This window comes from Chiloscyllium plagiosum, chromosome 6 (genome assembly GCF_004010195.1).
Source record: "Chiloscyllium plagiosum isolate BGI_BamShark_2017 chromosome 6, ASM401019v2, whole genome shotgun sequence".
Classification (NCBI taxonomy): Eukaryota; Metazoa; Chordata; class Chondrichthyes; order Orectolobiformes; family Hemiscylliidae; genus Chiloscyllium; species Chiloscyllium plagiosum.
Window position 1 is genome coordinate 88,732,514 of NC_057715.1, and position 20,187 is coordinate 88,752,700.

The following is a 20,187-nucleotide window of genomic DNA, read 5'->3' on the forward strand; positions in this document are numbered from 1 at the left end:
AAGATCGTATGAGGAGAGGCTGAGGCACTTGGGGTTGTTTTCATTGGAGAAAAGAAGGTGTAGGGGTTACTTGATAGAGGTGTACAAGATGATTAGGGGTTTAGATAGGGTCGACAGTGAGAATCTTTTGCTACGTATGGAGTCAGCTATTACAAGGGGGCATAGCTTTAAAAATTAAGGGGGGGTAGGTATAGGACAGATGTTAGGGGTAGGTTCTTTACTCAGCGAGTCGTGAGTTCATGGAATGCCCTGCCAGTAGCAGTGGTGGACTCTCCCTCATTATGGGCATTTAAGCGGGCATTGGATAGGCATATGGAGGATAGTGGGCTAGTGTAGGTTAGGTGGGCTTGGATCGGCGCAACATCGAGGGCCGAAGGGCCTGTACTGCGCTGTATTCTTCTATGTTCTATGTTCTAATTTGTCTTTAATAAATTCATACCACCTTTTCTGAATAGATCCACGTTTATTTAAGTGACATTAATTTTGTCCTGGACTATCATTTTCAATTAATTTTAACAAGCGAAGTCCACAAGGATATGGTGGTGCATTACAAATAAAGCCAAAAAAGAGTTAATTAATAATTGATTGAAACAATGCAGTGGGTGAAAGCTTTGGAATTTGCATCACACCAAGAATTAACATGATAACTAGTGATACTAATTTGAAGATTTTCGTTGCAAATAAACTATACTGAAATAGGTAAACCTTCACTAGGACGGAAGCATCATGAAGCAATTCCATACAACAACTGTCATTATTTTATTAAGAACAACATTGTAGGGCACTTAAAATAAATCTGATGCTTAGGATCATTCTAAGAAATTAACACTTGAGCACATGGGAATGTTCATGATTGGTAGGAAACTGTTGAGATACATACTGAAAATGTTATCATTAACTTTGAAATTTGGTGAGATCCTGAGGAAGGTGAGTACCAAGGAGTAAAATATGCTAAAGGAAATTCCACCGAGCTAAAAAAAAAACTCGGAAATTGTACAAAAGTTTTTTTTTTGTTTTTGAATTTGATACAGTTCATTATTTTTACTAAAGAAAAATCACTGTCTTTGTCTATGGAGTTTATTACTTGTTCAAAAATAGCAGTGTCATCATTTTGTGCTATTTTTGGTGATTGGACAATGCTCCCAGAAACCCAATGTGGCCAATGCAATAACAATCAGTGGTAAATGGAATTCAATTTGGATATTTGTGAGGTGATGCACTTGAACAGGACAAACAAGGCAAGGGAACACATAATGGTAGGATTCTTTGAAGTACCGAGAATCGGAGGAACCTTGGTGAGCATGTACACTGGTCCCTTAAGATTTCAGGACAGGTGGATAAAATGGTTGAGAAGGCATATGGTATACTTGCCTTTATTAGTTAAGGTATAGAGTTGAGGAGCCTATACTTGAATTGAATAAAAGATTTACTGCTAGTATTGCATGCATTTCTGTAACCTGCATTATAAGAGGGGTATAATTGCACTGGAGTGGGTGCAGAGAAGATGTGTCTGGGCTGGAGAGTTTGTGGAGAGATTAGACAGCCTGGGGTTGTTCTGCTTAAAGCAGAGAGATTACGAAGAGTCATGATTGAGATGTATAAAACTATGAAGGGCAGAGATAAGGTCGAGAGGCAGGCATTTTTCCTCTTGATGGAAGAATTGATGATTGGGGGCATAAATTTACGGAAAAAGGCAGAACATTTAGAGAAGATGTGAGGAAAACCTTTTTCATTCAGAGGGTGGTGGGAATCTGGAACTCATTGCCTGTAAGGATGGTTGAGATAGAAAACTTCATAACGTTTGAGAAGTATTTAGGTGTGTACTTATAATGCCAAGGCATACAAGGCTATGGGCCAAGTGCTGGAAAATAGGATTAGAATTTTTGATCAGTGCAGGTGTGATGGCTGAAGGGCTTTTTTTATGCTGTAGATCTCTATGACTCGTACTTGATGCAAGTCTTCAATTGGCTTTTGAAAATGCACTTAATTTTATTCTGGCAGTTGTTATGACAAGTTTCTTCTGTCAGGAGAAAGAAGAGGAAAATGCAACATTGAAAGAGACCTCCTCAGAGAAGTAATTATACTCCAAACAGTTTATCGGCTAATGGACAATAAAATTGCAATAATCTGCAGGATAGTGCATGTGTAGGCTTTCCTTGTCTGAAGAGGCCATGTTAGAATATTGTTACTTTACAGAAGAAGATCTGTAACAAGTAGCAGTTTTAGCAAATATTACCTGTTGCAGTTCTGAAGTATTTTCAGTCCAGCCCATTCAAGCTGAATTAACAGCATTACTTATTTTGCAGTTCATTCAGCACGTAGCTTGCAATTCTGGAGCATTAGGCTTGCTAGAGAATTATGTTCTTCATGGATCTTTGGATGCAGAATTGGGTTCTCTAATCAGCATAGAAATCCAGTGCGGCCTTTTCTGAACTCGTGTTACCTGTGGCTTCAGCAAAGCTGTTTGTGAACAGCAAATGCTTCCACTCTGCTTCACACACCTGGAAACTGATCACTATTAGTAATGTATCACGTATTTGTTCAATTTGCTGAAAGCTTCCATAATACTTTTAAAGTCATAAAGTCATACTGCACAGAAGAGGCCCTTCAGCCCATCAGCACCAACCCATCTACACTAATCTTACTTTCCAGCACTTTGCCCATAACCTTGTATGTTATGACATTGCAAGTACTCATCCAAGTACTTTTTAAAGATTGAGGTTTCCTGCCTCTACTACCCTCACAGGAAGTGCATTCCAGATTCCTGCCATCCTCTGGGTGAAAACATTTTTTCTCAAATCCCCTCTAAATCTTCTGACTTTCACTTAAAAATTATGCTCCCCTAACCTTGTTAGTGACCCTTAAACTAAGGGAAGCTGCTGCTTCTTTCCACCCTTTCCATATCCTTCGTAATCCTATATACTCAAATCAGGAGCCCCTTCAGTCTTATCTGTTGTAAAGAAAACAACCCAAGCCTATCCAGTCTGTCGTCTTAGCTAAAATGCTTCAACCCAGGAAATATCCTGATGAATCTCCAGTGCAATCACATCCTTTTGTATAGTGTGGTGACCAGAACTACACACTGTGCTGCAGTTGTGGCCTAATCAAAATTTTGCACTGCTTTTAACATAACCTCCTATGCCATGACTGATAAAGGCAATTGTCCCGTTTGCCACCTTAACGACGCTATTAACCTTTTGTGCCACCTTAACGACGCTATTAACCTTTTGTGCCAGCTTCAGCGTTCTGTGGACAAGGACCCCAGGATCCTTTTGTTTCTCTGAGCTTACTTAGTGTCCTACATTAATTGCGTCCTCTCTCCCTCTTTTAACTTTTTCCAAAGTACATCGCCTCACACTTATCAGGGTTAAATTCCAACTGCCACTGACCAACATAGATATATGATCCTGTAACCTGAGATCTTCCCGCTCACCATTAACCACCCGGCCAATCTTTGTGTCATCTGTAAACTTATCAATCCCCTTCACGTTCCCATCTTTTTCATTTAAATGTATCACAATCAATAAGGGACCCTGTGGTACACCACTGGACGTCAGACTCCAGTCGAGTAAGCAGCCTTCTCCTAGCCTTCTCTCTGTCTCAGAATCGTAGAGATGTACAGCACGGAAACAGACACTTCGGTCCAACACGTCCATGCTGACCAGATATCCCAGCCTAATCTAGTCCTATTTGCCAGCACTTGGCCTGTATTCCTCTAAACCCATCCTATTCATATACCCATCCAGATGCCTTTTACATGTTGCAATTGTACCAACCTTCACTGCTCTGGCAGCTCTTTGCATACACGCACCACCCTCTGCAAGAAAATGTCGCCCCTTAGGTCCCTTTTATATCTTTCCCTTCTCACCCTAAACCTCTGCCCTCTAGTTCTGGACTCCCCCACCCCAGGGAAAATACTTTGTCTACTTATCTTATCCATGCTCCTCATGATTTATAAACCTCTATAAGGTCACCCCTGAGCCTCCAACATCCAGGGAAAACAGCCTCAGCCTATTCAGCCTCTTGCTAAAGCACAAGTCCTCTAACTCTTGCACCATCCTTGTAAATCTTTTCTGAACCCTTTCAAATTTCACAACATCCTTCCAATGCGAAGAAGACCAGAATTGCACACAATATTCCAAAAGTGGCGTAACCAGTGTCCTGTGCAGTCTCCTACCACTAAGCCAGTTTTTGATCTGACTTGCTAAGTTACCATAGATTTGACGTGCTTTTACCTTCTGAGGAAGAGTCACTGGACCCTAAACATAAACTCTGATTTCTCTCTACAGATGCTCCTGAGCTTTTCCAGCAATTTCTATTTTTGTCTCTGCCTTTACCAACTCAGTTTCCCATATGGCACTTATCAAAGGCTTTGTTGAAACTGTGTTAACTGCACTACCCTCACCTACACACCTTTCCCAAATATTGAATCAAATTGCTTAAGCGTGATCTCCCTCTGACAGAATCGTGCTGACTGCCCTGATCCAACCTTAATTGTGCTCTTATAGATTTTCTCCAATAGATTCCCTACCACTGATGTGGGACTCATTGGTCTGTAATTCCCTGGTTTATATCTACTACCCTTTAAAAGTGCAACCACACTACCTGTTCTTTGGTCCTTTGGCAACTCCTCTGTGGCCAGAGAGGAATTAAAAATTTGAGTGGGAGCCCTTGTAATTTCCTCCCCAATCTCCCACAGCCTGGGATGCAGCTCATCCAGACATGTAAATTTGTCCACTTTTAAGACTGCTAAAATCTTCAATACGTCCTTATTCCCTAAGTCAGCCTGCTCAAGAACCTCACGTTCCTTCTGCCTAAATCGTCCTTGACCCAAGTTTTATATTGTGGAAATCCTTCATCTCTCTAATCATTTCCCCAGCATAGTAACATAGAGATGTCCCTTATATACTAGGCTGCTGATTCTTCAACCACCCTGATTATTGGTGTCTTTAGGTAATGGTTCTGCTGCATGTGAGTATTTGGTGGCTTTCTGCAGAAAAACTTTCAAAATAATGTCTATATGGTATTGGTTTGTTGTGTCTTTCGTCATTCTTGTTCTAAGTATGATGGAACTGATAGTGTACTGTTGATGTCGCTGAACTAGTAATTCAGAGGTCTAATTTAATGCTGTGGGGACATAGGATTTGAATCTATGATAGGAACTAGTGGAATTGAGATTCAATTAATAAATCTCAAATATAAAACTACTAATAATGCTCAGGAAATCTATTGTTCGTTTCGAAACCCCATTCAGTTTACTTTAGGTTTGGAGATCTGCTATTCTTATCTGATCTGGCATTCATGTCACCAATGGTCATGTGATTTTAACTCTGTTCTCTTGAAATGGCCTAGCAAGCCATTTAGGTGGAACGGCAATTAGGGATGGGCAGTGAATGATCACCTGTGAAAGAATGAAAAATAATTGGGGATTCTGGAAAAGGATTTTCAGCATAATAAAAAAAGTGAATGCTAATGTCATAGGGTGTTGAGAAAAACAGCATGGTCCAAAATAGATTTTTGGCAGCAACCCATTGAAGAGTATCTTAGATGAACAATCACTGTTGTACGCTTTAGCAGTCAATCCATTATCAACATCTCGGTCCTTCAATTCTCAAATGGTATTCATGTTGAATAATATTAGTGTTTTCCACCACTACAGGAATGCACCTCTGTGTATAAGATTTTAAAAAAGGATTACCAGAATGTCTACACCCAAGTTTTCATCCTTGTGTAAAGTCCTGGTGCTCGACTTGTCTATATTAGTGTTTCTGTAGGTGCTTCCCCAGTGGCTGCAACAGGACTAGTTACAAGCGCAGCTTTAACAACCATTAAAAGTGCCAACTTGTCTGCAAAAATTTACTCGTACAGACTGGCATAGCTGGCTTTCTGTCATCAGGATCTCCCTGGCATCCTTGTACATGATGTACTGTTGGATGTCTAACTTAAATTGCATGACTATCTTTAATATCAGATTATGGTTCAGCAGTCCAACGGATCTTTGGTAGGACAAACTGTAGAACCTTCATGATTTGACTGAACCGCCTAGTTATTGAGTTGTCTTGGCTGTAGGAGGTGATAGCTGAGAAGGCAATATTATTACTTTGCCACATAGACCTACAGGGAAAGTCTAACTGCAGTATCTATTACAATGACTATTTGCTTCATGGATGACTAAAATGTTCATGCTATGAATTGACATTGGACATTTGGTAGTAGGCTTCACCATATTATTGCAGTATTATCCAAGTCCAGATGGCCCAATATATTCAGAAAAATCTAGTGCACAGAAATAATCTAAAATCTATATCTTTGCACCTTCGAGCAAACCATAGGATGGGCTGTTCTTTTCACTCACATCTGTTGCTGTTTGTTTGTGCTTAGTGAATCACTCCATGCAAAAGCCTGTGGTTCACTATCAATTTGACATCAGATGTTAATTTCTCTGCTGTATGTGAGATACGTGTCAATGTATCTTCAAAAGAGCTTCACTACAAACGTTTGGGCTCCCTGGTGAAGTTGTGCTTCGAGCTCCTCTGAAATATTGCTCTTTCTATTATTGATAAGTGTACTACTTCAATATCGTTGTTGGCTGGTTATAAGTAGTGTCCCTCAAGCTGTTGCACCGTCCCAATCACTGAATTGTGTCAAGAGTGCCTGTTCAACCATGGCATCTCAGAATTCCAAGAAAGAATATCTGGCCTCAAATAGTACAGGACACACACTGAGTCTTTCCAGTGTGCTGAAGCTCTGCCCATTGCTTACCGGATTTATGTTATATGTGAAAATCACTGACAGCTTATTTATGTATGTAATTTTATGTCTAACTTGCTATATATTTTTTATAGTGATTCTTAAGGTAGTTGCCACATTGTTGAAAAATTCTACACCAAGCAATGAGCTGATGGAAGTTAGACGTCTGTTTTTATCAGATATGATAAAATTATTCAGTAACAGTCGGGAAAACAGAAGGTATGTTGACATGGACTAATTTATGCTTGTTGTTATATCTCTACATATATTGTTTGTGTTTTAATCCCTAGCATGCCTGCTGAGCAGATCCATTTTGTTGAGCTTGTCTAGTGAAAGCTTTGTGTGCATATGTTCTTTCAAGTATCTCCTGTTGGAACGAATTATCGTATTTGTTCTGTGCTTATATTTTTATTTACAGTTCTCCATATTTATTGAACTATATTTTTTATATCCTTTCACTTTTATGTTTGATTCCTTTCATTGTTTGATTCCCCACTCATCTTTATTCACTTAGAACTGTTTGGTCATGTGAAGTTTAAATGCTGACGTATTAAATGTGTCCTCCCATACATGTGTTTCTGTGCATATCTAGTACAAATTTCGAGTGAAACTTTGAAAACTAACTCTTAAAATTAGTAAGATCCAAGGAATGCAGGTTCTGAGAACATGGGACATTTTGATTGTGACATTTGATTTTAAGTTAAAACATGAAGTAAATCTTTGGTTTATGCATGCTTATTTTTGTCATGGACTTGACTTCCTCAACCAAAAATCTCCTATTGTCCTGTCTTCAGCAAATCAAGTCACTCTGAATATTTCTCTCCATTGATGAACCATATTATTTTTAATGACTCAATTATATGCCCCTATCCTACATACAAGAGGACTTGGAGTTTTCAAAGCCTATCTTCAGGTCGATTATTTATGATCCCTTATTTATGACTTACCCTTGCTGTAGAAATCAGAGTTACCCAGCAAAAGTTTTCCAGTTGTGGAATCACATCTGAGTTGGACTTAATGTTGCAGGTTTTGCAAGTAAAGTTTGGATAACCCTGAGTGTGCAAAGAATTACACTGACAACCAGTTTAGGATTGTCACATTTACATTGTGGTGAATTTGCTAGTACTGAAAGCTACATATATTAATAGACACAGCTTGTTTCTTTGCAGGTGGAAAAATGTGTACATTACTGTTTCAACTTAACTGTAGACAGCTACATGCTGGTTCATTTCTCAGGGCAGTACTTTGACCAATCTGAGTCAAACTGCCTTGTTTTTAAATTTAAACAAAGTCTGATTATCAACTGTGAATCATCATTAACAGGTGTACTCTCCATAGCAACGCTTCTACCAACCAGCGTCCACTTGTAACCAGTCAGCATGCTTCTTTCATATAAAGTTTATCTTCCAGTGAGAAACACAAATGATGTTGTTAGAACTAATGTTAGGATCTATTTAACATATGCACATTTCTACCATTATGTATTCTTTTCAGGTGCCTCTTGCAGTGTTCAGTCTGGCAAGACTGGATGTTCTCGCTTGGATATATAAATCCTAAATGCACAGATGAACAGAAAATAACAGAGATGGTGTACAACATTTTCCGTATTCTCCTATATCATGCAATTAAGTATGAATGGGGAGGCTGGCGTGTTTGGGTCGATACCCTCTCAATAGCACATTCGAAGGTAGGATTTGTTAATAAATGCAACTTCATTATATTGACACGAGTTATGTACAAAAGCACATGTTCAAATTCTGCCTTAAAGTGCATTGTTAGTATAACAAAGAGCCTTATTCTTTGTACTGTAGTCATAAAAATTGAGGGTTGGTTCGCTCAGTTGGCGGGATGACTAGTTTGTGATGCAGACTCCAACAGCATGCATCCAGCTCCTGCACCGGCTGAGATTACCACGAAGGATACTCCTCCTCAATTCTGACCCTCAAGTTAAACTACCATCAGCCATCTCTTTCTAAATAAGAGAGCACAGCTCTATAGTCTGGTAAAACTATAGAAACATTTTACAATAGTAGTGTCAATGGAATAATGGATCATGAAATCTTTTTTGGCATATGAGCAGTAATTTCTTTCCAAAATGTTTTAAAGTAGTTCAGCTGACTATATACCAATAAATATTTTATGGACTGAGGAAGACTATAATGGGAAATGTGCAGTTCATTGTCACCCTCTTCTGGTAAATTATAAAAATTGCAATTCAGCAGTCTGTCACTTGGGCAATTTCCTAATTGTGTTGCCTATTAAACATTCGATTGAAATGGAAATTAGCTTTATTATTTTGACAATATTTTAATCCTTAATCATTTTCTGTACTATTTTAAAATAAAAAATTCTTAATCAAAATTATTTAAAAGAAATTCTCTTGTATTTTTGGCTGAGATTGTCTAGCTACTACAGTTGCAATTGCATCCTGGATTGCATAATGCTATTTTTCACTATTATGTTTGAATTAGAGTCAGGGCGATTGAATTCACCGCAAAAGATCCTCCAGTCCATTGAGTCTGTGCTGGTCAAAAACGGTGACTTAACTGTTCTAATCCCATTTTTTTCAGCACTTAGCCCAAGGCCTTGTATGCCTTGGCATCGCAAGTGCCTGTGTGAATAGTTTTAAAATTTATTAGGGTATCTGTCTCTACCACCCGGTCACGCAGTGTGTTCCAGATACCCAACACCATCTGGATGTAAAGATTTTCCCCCAGATTCTCTCCAAACCTTCTGTCCCTTATCTTAAATCCGTGCCCCCTGGTCATTTGTCCCTTATAATTTTATACATTTCAATTATGTCGGCCATCAACCCTCACCCCAAACTCAGTGTCCTCTGCTCCCAAGAAAACAATTCCAGTCTATTCAATCTCTTTTCATAACTAAAACTTTCTAACCCAAGCAAATGTTAAATCTCATCTGCATCCTGTCCAATGCAATTACAACTGTCTGAAAATCTAGAAGTGAGCAAATACTCTAGTTATGACCTAACCCAACGTTTTGTATGGTATCAGCATAACCTCCTTGCTCTTGAACTTTCTGTTTTGGCTAATGAAAGCATGTATTCCATATGTCGTCTTAACCACGTTATCTACTTGTCCTGCTAACTTAAGGGAGTGGTGTACATAAAAAGAAAGGCCCCTCTGATCCTCAGTGCTTCCCAGGGTCCGACTGTTTATGTATTCCCTTGCCCTGTTTGTCCTCTGCAAGTGCATCACCATACACTTATACAGATTGAATTTCATTTTCCATTGATCAGCCTATCTACATTTTTATATAATCCAAGACTGTGTTCGCTACATACCACCTGACTAATTTTCATATCATTCACGAACCTACTGATCAACTGCCTATGTTCACGTCTAAATCATTTCTTTTATAACTCAAAAGGCAAAGGCTCCAACACCTTGCCTGCCGTACCCCACTGGACACAGGTTTCCCTCAACCATAGCGTATATAGAGAATAGAATGTAGAGAAGTACAGTACAGAAACAGGCCCTTGAGTCCATTGTATCTGCACCACCATGATGCCATTCTAAACTAATCCCATCTGCCTGCACGTGAGGCTATAATCCTGTGTTTATTGCCCCTCGGCCAATTCTGGATTCAGTTAGTCAAATTTCCTTGGATTCCATAAGCGCTCACATTTGCTGTCAGTCTCCCAAAAACCTTGCTAAATCCATGTAGACTACATCAAATGCATTGCTCTCATCTACACATCTGTTCACCTAATCAATCAATTTAGTCAGACATGACGTCCTCTTAAAAAAAACATGTTGGCTGTTCTTGATTAATCCCTACCTATCCAGATTAATTCTTTCCTGTGAATTGTTTCCAATAGGTTCCCCACCACTGAGTTTTGACTTGACTTGACTGACTGACTGGCCTGTAATTTTCTGATTTATCTGTTCATGTAATAGTAATTGTAGTCTCATACATAAGAGCTAATACTATTTTATACATGCCAAGATTCCATTTCTTGCATTGCTCTCCACTCAGCAAGACTTGTTCAGAATACAGTACTAAATCTATTATTAACATGCAATGTAAACACCAATCCCTCTAACAGCCTCCATCTTGATCTCTCAGAGGAAATGATTAACCATAAAATGCTGAAGGACATATGCTGCCATATCAGTACAATTATGGCTTGCTTTAGATCCCGATTAATGTATTAGTTTCATGCACCAGATATATTGGTTTATAAGTATTGTCTGCTTGTGTTGTTTTGTCATAGTTATCAAACCATTATTCCAGAAATTGCCAAACATTTAAAACCTGTCATTTAAAAGTGAAGTATGGAAGATTTTGACCTTGTTAAAAAAAAATTGCAAATTTCATATCAATTATTATGGTTCAAGTTAATTTTCTTCTCATAGAAACAGAAACTAAGAGCAGGAGGAAATCATTCAGCCCTTGGGAATCTATATTACTGTTCCATGGTTATGAAGTTGCTCGGCTTTGCAATTAATCAGCTGATTTTTAATTATGCATTTTCGCTTTCAGAAAAGTCTCAATATATGTTGAAATTTTCCCCACAAGTACAGGATCTCATGATGCTGATGATATAAAGATATAATGGCTGCTATGCTAACTAACTAAAGGGGAAGACTTATGGTGCAGTGGATAGCACCCCTGCCTCTTAGCAAGAAGCTCTGGGTTTGAGTCCCTCTTAGGGATTTGATGGCCAAGGGAGGTGCATTCATAATCCAGCCAAACTAGTTGAATATCAATTGGTAAATGCTTCTGATAAAGCCTTTGGCAGATAGTAAAAGTTATGGAGTCATCTGGTCAGCCATGTTTGATGCAGAGTGGTGTCCCTCAGGTTACAGCCTGTCACCAGGCTAGCACTTGAGTCTAAAATAATCAGAAAACAGACATAAGCACATGCTTTGACTGCCTCATCTGACATTAGGCAGGCACAATGAGTAGACAACTAAGTAGACGTACTGTACCAATTTTGAAACAAAATAGATTTGCTTTGGACTGAAGGCAAGCAAATCAAATTAGATTTGTCATTGAGCGTTTTGTAGAACAAGTACATTATCACTCAGTCCTAAATTTCAGTTCTACATTGATCTACATTCCTGATATATAAATTGGAAAATAAAATTATGGGCCCAGATTTTCTGCTGGTCAAACAGTTGTGATTCCAGGATGCATATGAATTGTGCACATAGACTCTGCAGAATCCTTATTGTCGCACGCACCAAGGGAATTGCCTGAGGAATTAAGTTTTTCACTGGGCTATTTTTCTACATCTGGAACCCTCTGAGATTCTTCATTTAAATTGGTGACTTTGGAAGCTTCTAATGAAATGAAGTAAAATAAGAACTCGGCAAAGTCAGATTCATTATTTGAAGTATGTAGTCAAACTCTTGAATACCTATTAAACTGATGCAATATGTAGCTCAGACACTTTCAACTAGATCTCTCCCAGTTTCTGAATTGATTCCCCCTCTTTCTCCCCCCCCCCCCCCCCCCCCAAAAAAAAAACAACCACTGGACTGGACCAGACTCAACACTCAACCACGTCCACAACTGCCACACTCCACTTGACCTGAACCAACTCTGCTACCAGACTTGATCTGGCCCTGTACATGTCCATCCCCCATGACAAAGGCCTCCAAGCCCTCCATTACTTCCTCTCCCACTGACCCAAGCAGTACCCCTCCACCGACATACTCATTTAGTTGGCAGAACTGGTGTTCACCCTCAACAACTACTTCTTCGAATCCTACCACTTCCTTCAGACCAAAGGAGTAGCCATGGACACCTGCATGGGCCCCAGCTATGTCTGCCTCTTCGTGGGATATGTAGAACAGTCTATCTTCTGCAGTCATACTGGCACCATCCTCCACCATTTCCACCACTACATCGATGACTGTATCAGCGCAACCTCGTGCTCCCACGATGAGTTTGAACAGTTCATCAACTGCATGAACGCCTTCTACCCTGACCTTATGTTCACCTGGGCCATCTCTGACACCTCCCTCCCCTTTCTGAACCTCTCTGTCTCTGGTGACCGACTCAACATGGACATCTGTTTCAAACCCACCGATTCCCACAGCTACCTGGACTACGCCTCCTCCCATCACCCCTCTGTAAAATGGTGGTCCCTTGCTCCCAATTTCTCAGCCTCTGCTTTCTCTGCTCCCAGCAGGAGCAATTCCACTCCAAGACATTCCAGATGGCCTCCTATTTCAAGGACCGCAATTTCTCCTCCCACATGATCAACAATGCTCTCCAGTACATCTCTTCTACTTCATATAACTCCACCTTTGAACCCCATCCTTCCAACTGTAAAAATGATAGGAAACCTCCCTAGTCCTAACCGTCCACCCCACTAATTTCCAGATCCAGTGCATTACCCTCCGCTATTTCAGCCACCTACAATCAGATCCCAACACTAGAGATATATATCCCTCGCTACCACAACCTCCCCCACCCCCGTCCCCCCCAAAAAAATCTGCATTCTGCAGACACCATTCCTTCCATGACTCCCTCTTAAGGTCCACGCTCCCATCAACATACCCTCCACACGCTGCACCTTCTCTTGCAGTTGCAAGAGGAGTAAAGCCTGCGACAACACCACCCCCCTCGTCCAAGGCCCCAAAGGATTTTTAACAACTGGCAGAGATTTTACTGCACATCCACCCACCTTATCTACTGTGCTCATTGCTCGCAATGTGGTCTCCTCTACTTTGAGGAGACAAATGCCAACTTGCTGAACGTTTCAGGGAACATCTCTAGGACATGCACCAAACAACCCCACTGCCATGTAGCCAACCACTTAAACTTCCCCTCCCACTCCACCAAGGATATGCAAGTCCTGGACCACCTCCATGCCAAATCCAAGCTATCTGATGACTGGAGGAAGAATGCCTAATCTTCTGCCTTGAAACCCTTAAATCACCTGGTATCAACCTCACTCGTTTTCAGATCTCTCTGTCCTCCTCCTTCTCTCCCTCCCCCACCCACCTCATCCCAGATCCAATCCTCCAACCTGGCACCACCTTCTTGACCTATCCTACATGTCCATCTTCCTTCCCACCTATCTGCTTCACCCTCCCCACTGACTGATCACAATCATCCCCTACCTACATCTTCCTATCGCCTTCCCAGCTTTTTTCACCTCTCAGCCCATCCTCCTATTTATCCCTCAGCACTCTGCCCCCACCATTCTTGATTGAAGGGCTTATTTCTGAAAAGTCAACTCTCCTGCTTCCTGAATGCTGCCAGACCTGTGCTTTTCCAGTGCCGTGCTTTTCCAGTGCCACACTTTTCTGACTTGGCGATGATCACCGGAATTGATCCAAATCTCATCTGTCACCCTACTCAAACTCCTACAACTGACACCCATTCATCTTGATCTATCTAAACAATGCATCACCTAAGACACCGATGTTTATCTTTCTTACCAAGTACCTATTAGCTACTCATCTGGCCCCCAACCCCTACTTATCTAGCATTCTAGTCCTGGCAAGCTAGTCCCTCCCCAGATGGCAATTTACTTATATTGTACAGTACCTATCTTGCAACCAACTCACCTTGTATCCTATTGTACACTGATCTGGCGCTGGCATTTTTTCCTCTCTGCAGCTGGCACCCTACCTATCTGGTATCCTACCTCTGTCACTATATCTCCTACCGAGCTGGTATCCAATCTCCTCCTTGTCTGCTACCCTGGCATAATTTCTCTTCCCCAGGAGGTATCCTTCTCATCTAGCATTCTACTTCTCTGGCATATAACTGTCAGGCACCCATGTAACTGGCACTGTCTCTCCTCTACCTATCTGGCACCCTATCCTCCCAGCTCACTTACCTTGTACAATTATGGTTTGACAGAAAATGTCCAAATTACTGTCAAGACCTTTACATTTCAGAATATGGCAGCTGACTTCTGTGAAAATGGGACATGATTTATCTTCCTCTGAGATTTCTACACTATGAAAGAACTAACAGAATTTTGTATTTCTGAGGGAGTCCTGAGTGGAATTACCTGTCAGAAATGCCAAGTACCCTCCTTCACTTTTTAAAAAAAAAGTAAGATTGCCTCTCCTTGGAGAATTCAGTTCATGATTTCTAATGGTTTTGCACATAGATATACTTAAAAAATTTTTTTAGTAGTTTTTCTGTAACTGTAATTGGTATGTTTTTAATGTGAATGAAAGGATTTAACTGGTGTATGCTGTTGATGACTGGTAAAACCCACAATATTTTTAAGTTGGATTTGATTGTATTTTTGGAGAAAGTGACAACTGTAGATGCTGAACAGTCAGAATGGATAAAGAGTGGAGCTGTAAAAAGCACAGCAGATCACGTTTCATCAAAAGATAGAGGCAGTTGACGTTTCAGGTCGGAACCTTTCATCAGAACTGATGAAAGGTTCTGATCTGAAACATCAACTCCCCTACTCCCCTGATGCTGCTTGACCTGCTGTGCTTTCTTCTAGCTCCACTCTTTATCCACTTTAATTGTACTTTTATAGAGCCATAATGTGTGTTTTAAAACATCATTTAAATGATTTGGACATTGAGGAATCTATAAACTGCTGTTGATTGATTGCAACTAACATTACTGTTTCTGAAGGTCACCTATGAAGCTCATAAAGAATACCTAGCCAAGATGTATGAAGAGTATCAAAGGCAAGAGGAGGAGAACATCAAAAAAGGAAAAAAGGGTAGTGTCAGCACAATTTCTGGCCTTTCCTCTCAAACAATAGGATCCAAAGGAGGCGTAGAAGTCAGAGAAATTGAAGATGGTTCCCAGACTCAGAGCCCAGAGAGTGAAACTGACTACCCTGTCCACACCAATTCTAGAAATCTCCTAGTTGAAGCAAGGGTATCCAGTAGTGGTGCAGACAGTTCAGACAGGCCAACAACAGGAGTACACGTGGAGGTTCATGATCTCTTAGTGGATATCAAAGCAGAGAAGGTTGATGCCACAGAGGTAAAACTTGATGATCTCGATCTGTCACCTGAGACCCTGGTTGCAGAGAATTGTAATCTGGTTGAGGTAGAATCTCTTTTGGACAAGGTTTATACTTCTGCTGTGGAGAAACTACAGAACAATATTAACAGCACCTCCATTCCTCAACAAAGAGAACAGAGAGACAGTGGTCCCTTAATATCTCTGGTAGATGAAAAGGATAATGAACCTGTTAATAGCACATCATTTCTCTTCGATAAAGCAACAAACCATCAGGAAAAACTACTGGCTGAATTGCCAGCTGCTGACAATCTTTCAATTGCAAATGTGCCAGAGAACCAAATACATTCAAGTGCCAGTGATGACCTGGGACTGTTAGCTCATATGACCAGTAATTCAGATATTACAAGCCCAAAATCTATAATTGAGGATAAGGATTTCAAAATTACAACAAATTTGGAAGAAATGAGTATCCTGTCTGAATCAGAAGGAATTGCAAAAACAATGGAATACACTGAAATGATCGGCGCAACCATTGATTCAGAAATATCTTCAAAAAAGACTGTAGGTAATTTGGATGCTGCTAGCACAGTTTCTGATACTGACAGATCCGATGATGGCAAAGAGCCAGGGAAAGAAGTTAAAAAAATTCAAACCACCACCACAACTCAGGTAAGATTTAAAAAGATAGTATGCTTTGCTCATCTTGTTAATTATATTCTGCATTTGTAATAACTGCACAAATCAGAAATTAGTACTTTTCATTTGTCAGAAATGAGTGAACTGTACTTTTGTTCACATCTGTTTTTCATTTATACATTATGTTCTTCAATAATGCAGTTGTCTAATCTTTTGCCATGCAGGCAGCTGGGCCTAGTATGAGGTTAACAGTTTCATGACATCCAAAATTAAATTTGACAAGAACTGCAGAACAAAGCTTTTTAGTGTTTGAATTGCAGATACTGAAAGTTCATTCATGACTCGTCTTCTCCAATTCGAAACTTCTACGTTATAAGCTTCAGGAGGAGTCACAGATTACCTAACAAAGAAGTTGAGAAATCATAAACTTTTAGAGTAGTGAATAATTTATGTTTAAATATGCATAAGCTAAATAGACAGGAAAAGTATACCACCATGACAGACAAGTGATTTACTGATCCCAGGGAGAAAAAAGCAAATGCAGCTGATGTTTGCATCTGGAAGGAACGGTCTCTTTTCTGATGGTTAACAGCAGTCTTCTCCTTTTGTTCTTTACCTCCTTGAGTTGACCAAGGTATCGGAAAACTTTTAGTTTTGTGCCAGTCTTCAAGCTTCCATTAATATGTCATTGCTGGGGGATAATTGTTGGCTCTACATCAACCAATTGCTGAGACTCTTCGAACCAATGACTACAGTAAAGGTATCTAAGTGCTAGGGTTGGCACCTTAATTGAATTGAATTAGCTTTATTGTCACATACTTAAATGAGTACAGTGAAAACTTAATAAGTGGCCACTTACGGCGCCATCTTAGTTACAAAGGTAGCTAGGTACAATCCTTAGTTACAGAGTAGGGAAATAAAGAAAACAAATAACATTACAGCTATACATTATATGACCATAGGTCAGAAAGGTGGTTAGCACTGTTGCCTCACAGCGCCAGAGACCCGGGTTCAATTCCCGCCTCAGGCGACCGACTGTGTGGAGTTTGCACATTCTTCCCGTGTCTGCGTGGGTTTCCTCCGGGTGCTCCGGTTTCCTCCCACAGTCCAAAAATGTGCAGGTCAGGTGAATTGGCCATGCTAAATTGCCCGTAGTGTTAGGTAAGGGGTAAATGTAGGGGTTATGGGTGGGTTGCGCTTCGGCGGGTCGGTGTGGACTTGTTGGGCCGAAGGGCCTGTTTCCACACTGTAAAGTAATCTAATCTAAAGAAAAAAGAAGCAAAGTTAAAAAGACAAGCATCACAATCCCTCTCCAAAGGCTCTCTGCAGCAGACCAATGCAAGGAGCCTCCACGTAGTCTGACCACTGGCTGCTACCATGCTCTGTGCTGTGCCACTGCAGAGGTGCACCTGCCACCCCTCCTCTGCATTGGGCAAACAGCATTCCCGCTCTGGCCTCTGGTCACTGGCGTCGCCACTCTGGCCGCTGGTTGCTGGTGTCTCCACTTTGGGGTGCTTGTTGCCAGCCTCTCTGCTTTGGAGCGCTGGTTGTTGATGTCCCTGCCCTGGCCACTGGTGTCTCCATTAACTGCTGACCCAGCTTCAAAGTCCAGGAGTTGGAGGCTAGGGCCAGGTGTCCAAGGCCAAGAGAAGAGCTGAGAGAGGGAGAAAAAAGAAAAAGAACGGGCAGAGTGTAGGAGCTCTAACTGGAGCATCCTATGCCACTGCCATCTTACTGGAATTCCTGTTACCTGTCCCACTGTCCATCACTTTAGCTCATGTCCAACTTTTGACAAGGGTCCTTTGTAAACCCTTACCAGACACACATAAAGACACTGGCATGTAGACATGAAATGCTTTGTACATGAATTGAATGGAACTGGGCACCATACAGTCATGTTTGGGGCCAGCGGTGTAGTGGTAATGTATCTGGCTTAGTAATTGAGAGAGCCAGGCAAATCCTCATGGGTTCATGAGTTCCACCATGACATCTGGTGGAAATTAAAAACAATTAATAATGATCTGGAACTATAAAGCTAGTCTGAGTAATGGTGCTATGAAGCCATCTTTTTTAAAAATAAAAATCAATTTTAGAGAAGAAAATTTGCCATCCTAACTCAGTTTATCTCCGATTTAAGATTAACAGCTTATTTAGCATCAACTGCCATTTCTGAACAAGAGTTCCAATGTGTGATCAGCAAATTTGGATATATGACTTTCTTTCCCATTGTTCAAGTTATTGAAGCAATTGATGATCATTGGGCCTGGGACATTGCCCTGTGGAACTATGACAGCGATATCCTAGACTAAAATAATTAGTCTCCAATGTTGTAACCAACTTCCTTTGTGTTATGAGAAAGTGAGTACTGTAGATGTTGGCGATCAGAGTAGAGTGTGTGGTGCTAGAAAACGCAGCATCCGAGGAGCTGGAGAATCGACGTTTCGGATATAAGTCCTTCATCAGGAATGAGGCTTGTAGGCTGGGGGTCTGAGAGATAAATGGGAGGGGGTAGGCCTGGGGGTAGGGTAGCTGGGAATATGATAGGTAGATGAAGGTGGGCAAGAACATGATAGGTCGGAGAGGAGGGTAGAGCAGATAGATAAGAAAAGCGAAGGACGGGTCAAGAAAGCAATGCTGAGTTGAGGCGTGGGACTGGGATAATGTTGGGGGAGGGGAACTGAGGAATTGGTAAAATCCACATTAATGCTGTGTGGTTGCAGGGTCCCAAGATGGAAGATAAGGTGTTCTTTCTCCAGGCGTCTGGTGATTAGGGTTTGTTGTTGGAGGAAGCCCAGGACCTACATGTCCTTGGCAGAGCGGGAGTTGAAGTGTTCAGATGGCAATGTCATCTCTGCTTTCTCAGGAAATGTCATCTCTGCTCTCTTAATGGTTTTGTGGTAGCATACTAAAGAATTGGTCTCAGCCTCTACTTCATAGAGACACATCCTTTACTAACCCGACCCAGGTCAAGTTCTGGTCCGTTCTTCCATTAAGATCAGCAGAGAAATTCTCAAATGTTGAACATTTCTATTACCTGGGAAGCTTCCATCTAAGGCTGATATTGATGCAGCAATTCAACATCACATCCAATCTGCAATGCTGCCTTTGAACTAAGGATGAGAGTCTTTAATAACTGTGACATCCTTGCTGATATCAAGATCCTTGTGTATAAAGTGGTCATCATCCTGACTCTTTGTCCACACTCCAAAGTCATATCAATGTATAGACATCACTTGAGAAGTACCATCAATGCATTTTGAATTGGGTGCCATATCAGCATGTTTGAAGCAGCCAATAGCACCAGAATCAAGGCCACGATTATCCGAAGCTAACTTCGTTTTGCTAGCCATGTGTTAAGCATGCCTGAATTCAGAGTGCAAAGCAAAACATCTTCACCCAGCTCAAGGAAGTCAATCAAATAAGAGGAGGATAAAGGAAACATTTCAAAGGCTTCCCTCAAGAAATGCAACAGCATGAGAGACACTCATTCAAAAGAAACCAACTTGAAGGAGACTTCTGAATTAAGAACAATGATTCTTCAAGAAAACCCATTGATAAGAGGAAGTACAGAAAAGGAACTGAAGAAATGAATGCCAACAATTTCAAGGCTAAGGACTACTACCACATCCTGGAAACACCTCTTAAATATGTGGTCAGAGATGCAGGTCGAGGATTGGGCTCATCAGCCATGCAACAACCCATAGAAACCATGACCAGCGATGTGGAATTTCCTTGGTGAATAATCATACTCATTAGCGAATGATTGCTGGCAATCATTGCTTAGGAATGCAAGGGGATCACGAATCAAAAAAAATTGGTATACTCTTGAGTAACTGTCTTAATATGCCCAAAACATACCAGTCTTCA

General features: G+C 40.8%; 1 protein-coding gene across 1 annotated transcript in view; it reads left to right on the forward strand.

Annotated features, from left to right (window-relative positions):
* nbeaa (neurobeachin a) overlaps nt 1-20,187 on the forward strand; it is an 849,844-nt gene that overhangs the window by 225,371 nt on the left and 604,286 nt on the right. Inside the window, exons 20-22 of the mRNA XM_043692709.1 lie at nt 6,846-6,969; nt 8,245-8,437; nt 15,343-16,353. Of these exons, the coding sequence (XP_043548644.1) occupies nt 6,846-6,969; nt 8,245-8,437; nt 15,343-16,353 (1,328 nt within the window). The remainder of the gene's footprint in view (nt 1-6,845; nt 6,970-8,244; nt 8,438-15,342; nt 16,354-20,187) is intronic.